This window comes from Oreochromis aureus, linkage group 3 (assembly GCF_013358895.1).
Source record: "Oreochromis aureus strain Israel breed Guangdong linkage group 3, ZZ_aureus, whole genome shotgun sequence".
NCBI classification, from domain to species: domain Eukaryota; kingdom Metazoa; phylum Chordata; class Actinopteri; order Cichliformes; family Cichlidae; genus Oreochromis; species Oreochromis aureus.
In genome coordinates, this window is record NC_052944.1 from 17,465,674 (window position 1) to 17,478,689 (window position 13,016).

The 13,016-nt window shown below is 40.0% G+C and overlaps 1 protein-coding gene across 3 annotated transcripts; it reads left to right on the forward strand.

The window, feature by feature from the left end:
• The first annotated feature begins 44 nt into the window (after positions 1–44).
• Positions 45–9,602, forward strand: myoz2a (myozenin 2a). Of its 3 annotated transcripts, none has more exons than XM_031756352.2 (6): positions 45–2,341; positions 3,210–3,298; positions 4,006–4,172; positions 6,286–6,430; positions 8,330–8,513; positions 9,071–9,602. In XM_031756352.2, the coding sequence occupies exons 2-6, from the start codon at positions 3,217–3,219 to the stop codon at positions 9,294–9,296; spliced, it is 804 nt and encodes a 267-aa protein (XP_031612212.1). In that variant the 5' UTR covers positions 45–2,341; positions 3,210–3,216; the 3' UTR covers positions 9,297–9,602. The 3 variants fall into 3 exon arrangements, with proteins under 3 accessions (XP_031612212.1, XP_031612215.1, XP_031612214.1); XM_031756355.2 differs by having other exon boundaries at positions 3,215–3,298; XM_031756354.2 differs by lacking the exon at positions 45–2,341 and having other exon boundaries at positions 2,350–3,298.
• The last annotated feature ends 3,414 nt before the right edge of the window (positions 9,603–13,016 follow it).

Genomic DNA, 13,016 nt, shown 5'->3' on the forward strand with positions numbered 1-13,016 from the left:
TGGTCACTCCATATACAGCACGGGGAGTCGAGAGGGAGGCCAGTTCCCATGGTGACCAGATGTTACATAATAACAGTGGGTACCTAGTATAGCTGAGCCATTAGAGAATGAGAGATAAGGGAACAGACGGAGCCGATAAAAAGCAAGTATTTCCCCACCAGTTTGGATCTGGGAAACACTTTGCGGTTCAAATGTTTTTTAAAGGGGTGAAGCCTGCTAAAGTGCATAGCACACGTAATTTTATTGTCTTGATGCATGCTCAATTATCCAAGTAAGAAAGCCCCCAAAAGTTGATTCTGTTCAGCTGGATGTAACTCATCCAAGTGACTTCTTCAGTCACGCTATGTCCAGATGAACAGAATCAACTTTTTGGGACATAACTTTATTATTATTCTGTGTCCCAGGCATAGCTTTCTGTTCACTATGCAGTGCAGTTATGCCACTCAGCTTGATATCCAATCCCTGCTTTGCTATGTGCTGCAAACTCAGCCTGCCTTCTTAAAAAACTGGGGGAAAATGAGACTATATTAAATGTAGCAAGGTCGTTGGAAACATTGTGATGGTATTATAAAGTAAATGAATTCCATTAGACTTTGGTCCTTCCTTTATCACATGATGGCACTTAAAACAAATAGTATGTGATTGGTCTGCAAGCCCTGAAGGGGCCATGTTCCCGTGGTGGATGTCACTGAATATATTTAATGTTAGCTGTGCATAGCAATTTCTTGAGTGCTGAAACAGCTTTATTTTGATGTTAAAGCTTTGTCAGTGGTTTACTAAGCGAGTTTTCATGTCTTTAGCATTTTTCAATGCATGTCTATTAGAAAAGTTGCAAGCTGGCAACACGTTATTGCCCTATGTATGGTTAGAGCGACTCCAATTCCTCCAACACTTATCAACTGTCAGATATATCCTCACTTTATCTTCCAGAGGGTTTTCATTTAAGTTTATCCGAACTACTGATCTATTAATACAGATATGTATGCAATATAAACTCCCCAAAGCTGTCAGAACTCAAGAAATTAAGGTAACTGATTACCTTAAATATGGATTTAATTATTTTGCACAAGTCTAAAGTCACCCCACATTTGTTATTTCTTTTGCTTCCAGACTTTTTTGCAATTTTTGTGCTCTTGAAGAATAGTTTTCTAGTCTTTCAACATTTTTCTTTTGACATTAGCTGCTTTTTCATTCATTTTCAGTCCTTTTTGTTCACTGAAGCCTCATCAGAAATGGTCTCAGTGGAAGGGTGGCTGTCAAGAAGCCATTCTGAAGAAAGGGAAACATGGAGGAGAGACTGTCAGATTATACAGGAACTGGACTGAAAATCAGTTGCAACAGGTCTCATAGAGTGATTAATCCAAATGTGAAATTTGTGGTTCAAGACATCTTTGATGTGTTAGGATAGCGAGGGACAACACTGAGTGTCTTCGGTCATCTTTATGGCATGGTGGGGGTTCTGTCTAATTGGTAACAGCTTCATTTTTCAGCATGATAATGATCCCAAATGCTGCCAGTGCTGTAAAAGCATATCAGGATAGAAAAACACACGCTGCATCACAGTCAGACACAATGGCCTCTGCAGAGCTTGCAGTGTGGGCTCTTCTTGACAGAGAACAGAACAAAACGACTTTCTTCTTTGAATGTCCTTTAAGAAGCTTGGAGAACTATATCTGAAGGCTACTTAAAGAAATAACAAGAAAGCTGCCTAAGAGAGCTCAGACTGTGTTGAAGAATAGAAGCAATCATACCAAATACTGATTTTCAATCTCTGCACCTAGTTTGTATTTTCCAAAGATATAAAGAAATTAGTGGTGGCTCAGGACTTTTGCACAGCACTGTACATGCCTAAACGCAATGAGATGCAGTTATCCGACTGGGTAACAGCTTTGCCTAATAAAAGTTTTTACATTTTATTTATTTATTTGCTTTTTTCATTAAGTTCCATTCTTATTTTTTCACATAATAATTCTAAAAGTGCCCTCTAAGTAAATGTTTGCCTGTTTTGAAATGAACACAGATTCATTCTGAGCTAGTGTAACAACACCGGCCAAGGGAGATGGTGTTGGGCAAGTGAAGTAGTAGTGGCAGCAGTCTAAATTTAGTCGCCCTCTGCTTGTGAACTAAATACCAATGACAACAGACAAACTGACACCCACCCACCCACTCATTCAGTCACTTACAGGCTGCAGCCCCCACTCGCTGCCCTCCCCAACACAAGCCTCAGTAACGGGGAGCGTGAGCGCCCACACGGGTCACACTACCCGGTCTGACCTCACCTTTCTTTCCCCGAGGAGACAGGCACAACTTGAGACAACCCCCTGAGGGTCCTTCAGGACAGGTAAGCCATCGTTTGGGGTTCTCCACAGGTGTGCTGTCCATGTCTAACGTGACACTTGCACTTTTAATCAAGCATGACTCTCTCTGCCACCTACACTCAGTCCCTCTGTGTTTTACTGTTGGTGTGATAGCTTGCTTTTATATTTATTTTTTATTTTTTTTGATGAACACATACATGAAAATGTATGTGTTTTTTTCTGTATTAATTTACTTGTATATATGGGGTATGTCCTGATTTATTTAAAGCGAATGTACCTAAAATGCAAAGCTATAAATAGCATATATATATCTACACAACAGCGTATTGGAGCTAAAGCTTTTTGCAACCTTATCTGTTATCTGCAATGATAAAATAACTGATTTCCAGGCGATGGTAATTTGAAGACTTGCTGTGAAATGCTCGTTAGTTCTTTGAGAAATTGTTCTTTGCTTTGTGAAAAGCATTATGGATTGGAATAAAACACTTGTGTTCTCCGACACCTTGGTGTAAACTTTCCGATTTGCTCTCTAAACTGCTGTCTCGCATGTTCAATGTGACAACACCATGCTCTGCATCCCTGTCCTTTCAGCCCACTTGGGTAATTTCAAACATATCGATTCCGAGACGCCCCTGACACTGCTGGTTGCCATATCTGAAGAGCATGTGCTTGGCGTTTAACAGCCCAAGGTTATTTAAAGGGATGTGCTAACTTTGCCCTTTTCACTGCCTTGATAAATTCTATCTGCTTCGGTGGGATTTTGTGCGTGTTGTGGGTGTTTGATGACTAACGTGCAGCTGCCTTGCTTTTGTCTTTGGTTGTACAGTCGAACAGATTGTACTGATGTGCACTGTCTCCTGTGACTTTTTGCCTCACCCCAATCTCCCCAAGGGCAGCCATGTCACAGTTCTCCACCATGACAACCAGAGAGAGGAAAATGCAGGCAGCAGCAATCTGCAGGGAGGTTCAAGCCCAAGAAGGTAGCTGTATCGTTTCCTCTTCACTTTTCCTGATCCCTCTGACCTCCCACGTTCTGTTCTTACCTTCTTCATTAAACATGTAAACAAAGACAAGGAGTTAACACCATAAGTTACAGTACAGACCTGTTAGCGTTACTGTCAAATTCTCCAACATTTACTTTACAGAGCCCGTCATTTTCTAGCAAAACAGTTGCCAACCCTCCCCTCTATGATCCTATAAATAAGCAAATGACTACTTTTATGGCTCATAGTAACTAATCCTTTGTCGTTCTCCTTTGAACACGCTATTTCAGGGCGTGGACAACTGTGCGCCTTGGGGATGGGGAGGGTCTGAAGGCTACTGACAGCTGAAAGATATTCTGGCAAATTATGTGTCTCACGCTTGAATATAGGCCGATGACATCTCCATGATCAGCATGCAGTAGCTAGCATGCGGAGCAAACCACAAAACAAGCACTGAAGATGAGTTGATTACGAGGGAAGATAATTCCTCGTTCATCATACTGGCAGGAATGCTAAGTCAGCAGCCATGTACAGGATTTTTTTTTTTTTGTGCAGTGAGTTTTTTTTCCTGTGTGGATTTAATTTGATTCAGCATAGGTGGGAGTATAGGAATCACGAAAATAAATTTGTCTTATCAGAAGTCTGATTCTAGCACTGAATAAACACAAGTTCTTTAGTCTCTTGTTTTGTTTCCTTCTGTTCAGATATAGAAATGGATCTTGGAAAGAAAATGAGTGTGCCTAAGGACATTATGCTGGAGGAGCTGTCTTTCGCCTCCAACCGGGGCTCCCGTCTCTTCAAAATGCGTCAGAGACGATCAGAAAAATACACTTTTGAGAGCATCCAGAACCAAAACAACACACAGCTCAATGTAAGAAGAACTGTGGTCTAAATTATTATCTTCAAGAAATTTTTAGGTATTGGGGAAAAAGTCTTCTTTTTCAACGATAGGTCCCCAAACCTAGTCCTTGTTCATCTTAGCGTATGAACTACAGTTAAAGCTGCAGGCAGTAGCAGGCTACCTTATCAGGAAGATTTGCTAGCCAGTTACCTTGACTCGCTCAAAAGATAAAAACTAATTAAATCAGACATACTAACTAACCAGACGAACCAATCACCCTAATCTAACCAGCTAAGCTAATCAACCCAACGCAACCCAAACAAACAAATCAACCCAACTAAACCAAACAAGCCTATCAACCAAACTAATCAAATTAACCAACACAACCAACCCAACAATCAACCCAAAAGAAAATCTATGTGTCTAAAACTTTATAATCCACATTTCAAATCTTCTTTGCTTGAACTGTACCAGTTTAAGATAAATAAATAAAGTTTATTTATCGATCACTGCAACATAACAGCATGTAAATCCCATACGTTGCTGTTAACTGATACTTTGCCTTTAAAGCATTAATGTAGCCACTGTAGCTCACATTAAACAATAGTGTCAGTCAGATATTTTAATTAAAAAGGTCCCAGAAAGGATCAAGATCACAAACACACTGTTGATGTCCAGTTCAGCCAATAAGATTCAATGAGATGAAATCTAAAGATGGCTACCGGCCTGGTTCTGACCAGTTACTAAAAGCAGGCCATGCTTTTAATCATGCAGAACTTAAACTTTTAATACAAACCCAAGCTGTCTTTTGTAATAGGTTGGAGACATGTTCATCTCTGGTCTAAAGCTGAGCGTTTACATACTGGAGTTTATGGGGATTCGAGGCAGTTCTTGGCATCTCTATCGGTCAATTCTTTAGCACCCAAGGTTGCAATCTTTAAATCTTTTAACCACCTAACTCCTGATAAGACAGCAAATAAGCAGATAATCTTGTTAAACTGCACAACTAATCATTGAAATGCACATAAATTTATGATAATTTGTAGGGATAAAGATTAAGAGGGTACTGTAAGAATTTCACATTGCTAGAGTGCATATTTTTCATGCCCAATTATCCATTTCCTAAGACATCTTGTTTCACCAAGACATGAAACACATTCCACCTTACATCCTGACAAAGTATATGTGGGAAAGATTAAGCACTTCGAGTGTTTATATTGCTTGTGCCACAAACACAGGGCAGCATGTCGGTAGCACAAGTCGTGCAGTTGGTCATAAGTGGTTTTATTAATGTTCCTTTGTGTATGGATGGGCAACACCCCAAGTTAGCATTTTCTTTTCTCAGCGGTGTCATTCGCTGATCTGGTCACACAAAGAAATTCATGTCTCACAGCGCACAGCAAAATCAAGTTAAGCCAGGTTTCTCTCTGTTATATCTAATTAATTAGGATCCCTAGTTATGTCCTCTTTAATTTAGTTGTGTGGTTCCCTTGTGTACTTTTCAATGCCCCCTTGAAGTCCACAGATAAAATAATTATTATGCTCAAGAGAAGTTTTTCCCCTCATCTTTGAAGTATAAAGGACTTAGATATCTTGGTTTGTTTATTGCTCTGGGCAATAGAAGGATTTTGTTTCAAGTTGTCAACATTTCCTGAGGAAATCCTCGAGTAAATCATCATAAATATCTTTCAGAGGGGATGAAAAGCCGGGTGCTGGGGCTGCGGTACATTTCGTCTCAGTCCAGAGAATAGTATTTCTAATGTAGAGGGCAAATGGACAGACAACTGGACAAACAGATAGCTCCTTTGTTTAAGGAAAACGCGGAAAATTGAAAATCTGTTACGTGCTTATCATGTGATATCGCTGCATTGAAGATACAACTGATTTACTGTTTAGATTTATGACTTCTAAACTGAGGAAAATTTGATATGCACGTCATGGTTATCCATTTGTATGTCATATTAACCTCAAAGATGGCAAGATGTTTGCTGCTTGCTACCAAGTAACCACACAAATGATGTCAAAAATGTTCCAAAAAGCTACCATGTGAAACATTGATATGAATTGTCAGGAATCAGCTGATTGATAAATGGTTTCAAACCTTTTTTGTGGGCCCGACTGACCTCTTTGATCTTTCTTGTAGAGCACTGCCATCTTCCAAACTGAGACTGGGAATACCACTGACAGCCACAGCGGCCAGAACAACGTAGGTGTTGACCAGCCACCGAAAGTGACATGTGACACAACAACTATGGAAGTGGTGCCAGATCCCACCAGTATTGCCCCGGGTAGGTAAAGCTGTGTGATACAGTGCACTGAAAAAAATTTCCAAGGACCCAAAATCACACAGCAGTGATATACTACTGACTTGTATTCAGCTGTTCCTATCCATTTAACCTGTTTGCTTTAATTGTGTTGAACTAAACTTTGGTCTTTTTGCTGTGTGATGAATGCTAAGTACAGCTCCCAGTGGAGTGACTGTGCGCATGTGCTCTGCGCAAAGTACTAGATGTGCCGTGTTTTGATATGGATTCAACTGTTTCTCATTGTTTGTACTCAAGCAGGCTTTGATCGTGTAAGAAAACAATTTTCTTCTTTGCCTGGAATCTGCTGGCCTCGGGCTAAATATGATTACACATTTCTGTTCTCCCTCTCTGTGCCTGACTCCTTTATTTATTTTTATATATTCATCCCACTCCCTTCTTTCATGTCTACTCCTTTTCTTCAACCGTCCTCATTGCAATCAGCTCTTACCATCATTCTAAAATTCGTTGAGTTTTACTCACGGAAACCGTTTCCTGTTTGGCTCTTGTGCTGCTGATACCATCAGCTGTGCACTCACATCCTCCCTCATGTCTTAATTTTGCTCAGCTGACACAAAACCATGATTTAAGGATGACCGCGTCGACACTAGGGTGGGGTGCTATTTGTGGACCAGACACCACCCCAGAGTATGTGAATGAAGTCAGTCCAGCTGTAGCAGAAATCGGGCCAAAGTGCATCAGGTATCAAATGGGAATAATGTTTAAAATAGCCCACTTACCACTTACTGTAGGGGCGCATGCCAGGCAATAGTCATATACAGTAAGCCCATTTCAACAGTTAAACACCGGAAACTTCACAAAAAGTTATTTTTGTGCCATTTTTCAACAATGGATGGAGGAATAAGCAAACGTGCCTTTAGTTATCAGGCCACTTGGACACTAATTAAGCCAATTGCTGTCTTTTTCTCATTTCCTTTTTGGTTTAGTTCCTTCTTTTATCCCTGCAACAAGCTGGGATGTAATCGTCCTTTCCCACGAACGTATCAGCTTAGCCAAACGTCCAACCACAGGAATAATATCCCATGGCCTCAGAAAGATTTTTATACAGTGTTTTGTCATAGATTATTCCCCCCCCCCCTACCAAAAAAAATCTGTAAACTTCCCCACAGGTCTGTTTGGTTTCTCCTGCTTCCTCCTCAGGGCAAAACATAAACTCAGGAAGGGGGAATTGTTCATTGTGAGGGGTTAGGACGTGACACAGCGGCCCGTGTTATGTAACGCCAAGCTTGCAAGCCCCCCTGAGTGAAGCGCCGGGTTTGAAGGATAGTACTTTGGATTGGACTCTCCCGTCAACACACACAGCGTATGTGGGGAGACATACATGCAGGCATGCATCCACACACACACACACACACAAACATGGGGAAGCTGTGTCTTTATTCTGTTTGGCTGTGAACTTTAACGAGAAAAAAAAAGAGCTAAAGAAGAAAGACAGGACACTTAGACTGCTGTTAAATTAGCTACACATTTGTAACAAAATACAGATTAAGATCATTTTTTTAAAATGTCACTTTCCGTTAGTCTGACCTATCTCTTTGTTCTTTTGCATTCACATGCAGTCAAACTAAAAGAAACCCAAACTCAGTTCAGTTACAAGTTTAACTTTTACAGACAGTGGAAAGGGGAAAAGTTTTTTCACTTCTGAACTCAAGTTTTCTTCTGATCTGCGATGAAAGTGACGGATCTGCTTTCTTTGGACAGCACGTTCGCTGGTGGCTGTTGAAAAAAAATGTTTTGAACTGACTCTCACTAAGTTCTGGTTGGCGAACCGTGTGGAAAAAGCCAACGCCTGGTCTTTATTTGACATAGAAAAACAGAAAAGCCCCACATGCCTTCACTGCCAGTGTTGTATAATTTATCCAGGGTATGGAGGTCCTCTGAAAGACATCCCTCCGGAGAAGTTCAACAGCACAGCTGTGCCGAAGTCCTACCACTCACCCTGGGAGCAGGCCATTATCAATGACCCTGCCTTGGCTGACACTCTCATCACCCGCATGCCAGAGCTGGCACCTCGACACGACCTGCCAGGGTACAAAAGCTTCAACAGGTAATGCCCAAATAGGTCAGATGTGTCAAATATAAGGCCCGAGAGCCAGAATCATCCCATCTAAGACTCCAATCCGGTCCACAAAATGGCTTAGGAAAATTTGAAAGAGGGCATATATTTTGGACTGTATGTGGCACAGTGTAAAATAAGTCTGACATCCCTGAAACAGGTGAACAAATGGAAACACAAATGGAAATTAGGAGTTAACAGTGAAGCTATAACAATAAAACCTTTAAATATATAATTGTTGAGGGTGTGTTTTACTATTTATGAATGTAAATTGTATCCATTCAAAAGTCTAACAATTTCTCTCTCTGAATTATGCATTCTTGCTTTAATATAACATGAATGCAAGTGCTGAGTGAGCAAAGAAAATACTGTCCTTCACCTCATTCGTAGCACAGTGTTTCTCACACTCAGCAACTGTATCTTAGAAATGTCCCCGGGTCAATGTCTTTGCTTGGCTTTAATTAATTGCATCACTTCAAATGTCACTTCAAGTTTCTCTCATTAGCACATGTTGTCTGCTGTTAACACCGTGGCTTTGTCATCTCCAGGGTGGCAACCCCTTTCGGTGGTTTCAGCAAAGCACCCAGGCCTGCTCCTGTCAAGACCCTTCAGGTAGAAATCCTCCCAGAGCTCCCGGAGCTCCAAGGGGACGCCCCGGTAATTCGACCCTCCTTCAACAGATCTGCTCTGGGGTGGGTGTCTACGGGTGGTCCAGTCCCCCTCCTTAATGTTTCTATCGAGAATGCGCTCATCCCTGAGTCAGAAGACCTTTGAACCCATGTTGAAGTCACACAGAGATGCTGTCTACTTCGTTGCTTAACCTGAGGTTGTTGTTTGTGGAGTGACGCTGGAGTCAGAACAGAGCATCCTGTTGGGTGTTGCTGGTTCAAGTTAGCATGTATGTAGCACCCTTTGGTTTTTCCAGTGATGTTAACAGTTGCACTGCAGGGAATAATTTAAAAAATCACTGTGTACATTAGACAGACACACTACTGAAAACTGTTGTATATTGATTTTCATAAACAGATTTTATCTCACATTTTTGCTCAATAAAGTGGCGTACAATAATCCAAAATCCAATCAGAATTTTTGATTTTCCTTTTAATTGGTTTAAAAAGAATTGTAAGTTTCTGTCAAAGGGAAAAAAAATGCACATTTCTGTTCTGGAAAAGGAAACAGAATGCAATATGTATGTATGCGATACGGGTTGGTATGAGCTAGCTTCAGTGAAGGACGGTGCATTTTTGTGCCATAGTCCTATGCAAATTTCTCAGTTATCATAGTGTGTGAGAGGCCAGAGATCCATGTGAGGCAGTGTAACGTGCCTCAAGGTTACACTGCCTGACAAATCAAATCTGCTTCAGTGATATGAGCGACTTGACTGATGTGTCTCTCACCTTTTGGCTATGCCAAGCAGAAGAAGGACTGATGTTTGATAAGCTGTGGCCGCTGTCTTTCTGTTTACTACCACAACAGCCTACTTTGGAAGGCACCTCAGCTACAACAAGCTTAAGCAGCCAGATTTATTCCAAATACCTTACATGTTGCATTTGGGGTGAATAGATATTGTGCAATTATCTTATGGTTATTCAGAGAGATAAATAATGAAATCAAATCAAATCAAATCAAATAAAAATTAAAGAAATTATTGGAATGTTGTTCATGTATACTCAAGTATTATCTCTTCATACAATATTTTTTAGCTTAAAGCAGCTAGCACGTAGCATACTGTCAGGCTAACATTTAGCTAGTATGCTAACTTTGTACTAAGTGTTTCTATTAATGTGTTCAATACTTTACTTTGCAATACAGTGGAAAAGAATGGACGCACCCCTCATATATCTGCACTATTCCCTGTCTTACAAATGGTGTCTACACACAAAAAACCCCCAAAAACTGTTTTAAATTATATCTTTCAGCACTTTGTCACTAGTAGCATGTAACAAAAACAAACAGCTGATTCCCATTTCTTTAGTTGAATCTATAAAATATGATAGTTTGACTGACAGTTTGGCAGGCACAAAATACTTTTTTCACCAACAATGTGATTCTCGATAAGCTATTGACCAAAATCCTGAGATAGCTGTCAATGGTGTGCAGTGTGTCCTTAAAAAATTTGAGGAAACTTGATGGAAGACAAAAGAACTATTGGTAGAACTGAAAGGCTATCAACAGAAGATAAACAGTATCTAAAAAAAATGTGCTTTAAAAAAATGAAAAAAGAAAAAAAAATCAGCAAAGACCTGACATAGGACCTGAGAGATCCCTCACCTCGTCAGAAATGGACTCAGTGGAAGGGTGACTGTCAAGAAGCCATCCTTAACGAATGGAAAAAGGAAGAAAAGGCAAAGGTATGCCAAATTACACAAATCAAATCAACCTGGTACTAGTAGTAATATGAATATTACATGGCCATGCTCTATTCTTGGTGATGTGAAAGAGATACACCTAATCATATTGATAAGATTAAAAAAAATCTATGGAAGATAGATGTTGTTTATATGCAAAAAATAGGTATATAAATGAGACGTTGCTTACATGAAATTAAAATAAAAGGATGCTTTCATATCGAACTGTAGGCACATAAAGGCTCAAAGCAGATCATATTAGCACATTGCTAGGTGGTTGTCAGGCAGTGTGAATGTGCCAAACTATATCAAGCAAAATTCATGGATACAAATTAGGTGAAAAAATGATAGGATGCTTTTATAAGTTGTCATATGTGCATAATTGCGAAAAACTGATCATTTTAGTCTATTGCTAGATGGTTGCCCGGTAACATGATGCTTTCATAATATCTAATATAGATCACTCTTAAGTAGCCTCTGATGTACCTGTGTGTGAAGTTACATAAATTGAATTGAATTTACATAGATTTTAAATTTAAATTTGCATTTATATAACCAGAGTTTCTATGTTTGACATACTTACACAGCATACTTTGATAACCTATATTTCATGTAAGCAACATTACATTTTATTGTGTTTAATACTTCAATAGCCTTTTTTCACTTTGGAGAAATTATCACTATTTTTTTCTTATTTCTATTTTTTCAATATCTTATTCTTTTATGTAAATAGTAAATAATAATTTTCCCGTTAATGAACTTTTGCTTGGTCTTGTGATGTGTGTATATTTTACAACTCAAGTCCAACTGATCGAAATATGAGTGGGAAATACCAAACAGACAATGCTAAACAAGATACTGAACGGTCGGGAGGTTTAACAGCTAAAAGGTCTCAGTTATGACAGATCACATCTTAGTGTAGGTTGGCTACAACTGTGACAAGGTGTCATTTTGATTTCAGGTAAGTTGATTGCCTTGAATTAACTTTCAGTTAAGTTTATCAAGGCAAATCCTCCTTTGATAAACATAACTTGCTTTGCTATATAATGAAACCTTGACTGTTTGCAACACTGCTGCATACTTAGCTGCTGATTTCTGTTAAAGTGGTTCTGTTCCTGCTGCCAAAAATGAAATAAGAAATGCCTGTCAGATATTTTGCAGCCATGTGACTCAGGCCAGTGTAGGCGTTCCTTGTCGCTGTTGGAGAGCCTTTGGTATGTGCAGCTTCGGCTGCCACTCCCTTTTTTTGTCCTACTGAATTCCTCTAAGCAGTCTCTTCAGGAAAACTGTTTGTACAGCACACCGCCTAGCATCCAACACTTCCAATAGCCCAGCCAAGTACCACAGCGGATATCGAGCAGTGTTTATCAGCACCAGGCACAAACTCACTTTGAACTTTGAATGTAGCCATTATCAAAATGCAGCACTGGAAATATTATTAGCAGAGACCCTAGCTGGGGGTTGGGGAAGCCAGACGATTCGATTATTTGTGTCAAACTGCAACCGGTCTCGCCTGAGGCATATTTGCCTTGACATGAAATAGAACAGTAGGTACAGGCTAGAGCTACAGTTTGCCCGGGATAGTGGATTGTCCCAAACTGAAAGGTTGGATGTAGGTTCAGCAATGGACTCTTATGGAGTCTTTGAACAGGAGATTAAACTTATAATCCTTTGCTCTTTTACAGTTGTGGTCACTCATTATGGGCATGGATGTCATAGTAATTTGGAGCTGTTATTAATTTAAAAATAACCTTTTTCTAGGGTGTAATGATTGTACAGAATACATCTTTGGTGACTGCGTGTACAAGTATACAAAGTTACTCCAATATACACTTCCATGTGCAGTTTTTGAAAGTGCTGATTTTGGAGAAGGAGACTCTTTCTTGGCCTCTCAGTCCATGATGATGTAAAACTGGCTTCACTGTGGACAGTGATGCTGGTGTTTCATGAGTTTCCGGTTCATGGCAGTCTTGAGCCTTGGTGGTTTCTGGGTTGTTCCTGAACATCCTAACCAATTTCCTCTAATCTGAGGACGACAGTTTGGGTCTTCTTCCATAGCTGGCCTGAGTGGTGACACATCCAAATAATTTGTACTTACAAACAACTGTTTTATCTGGAAATCTGCAGTTGTTTAGAAATGCAGATT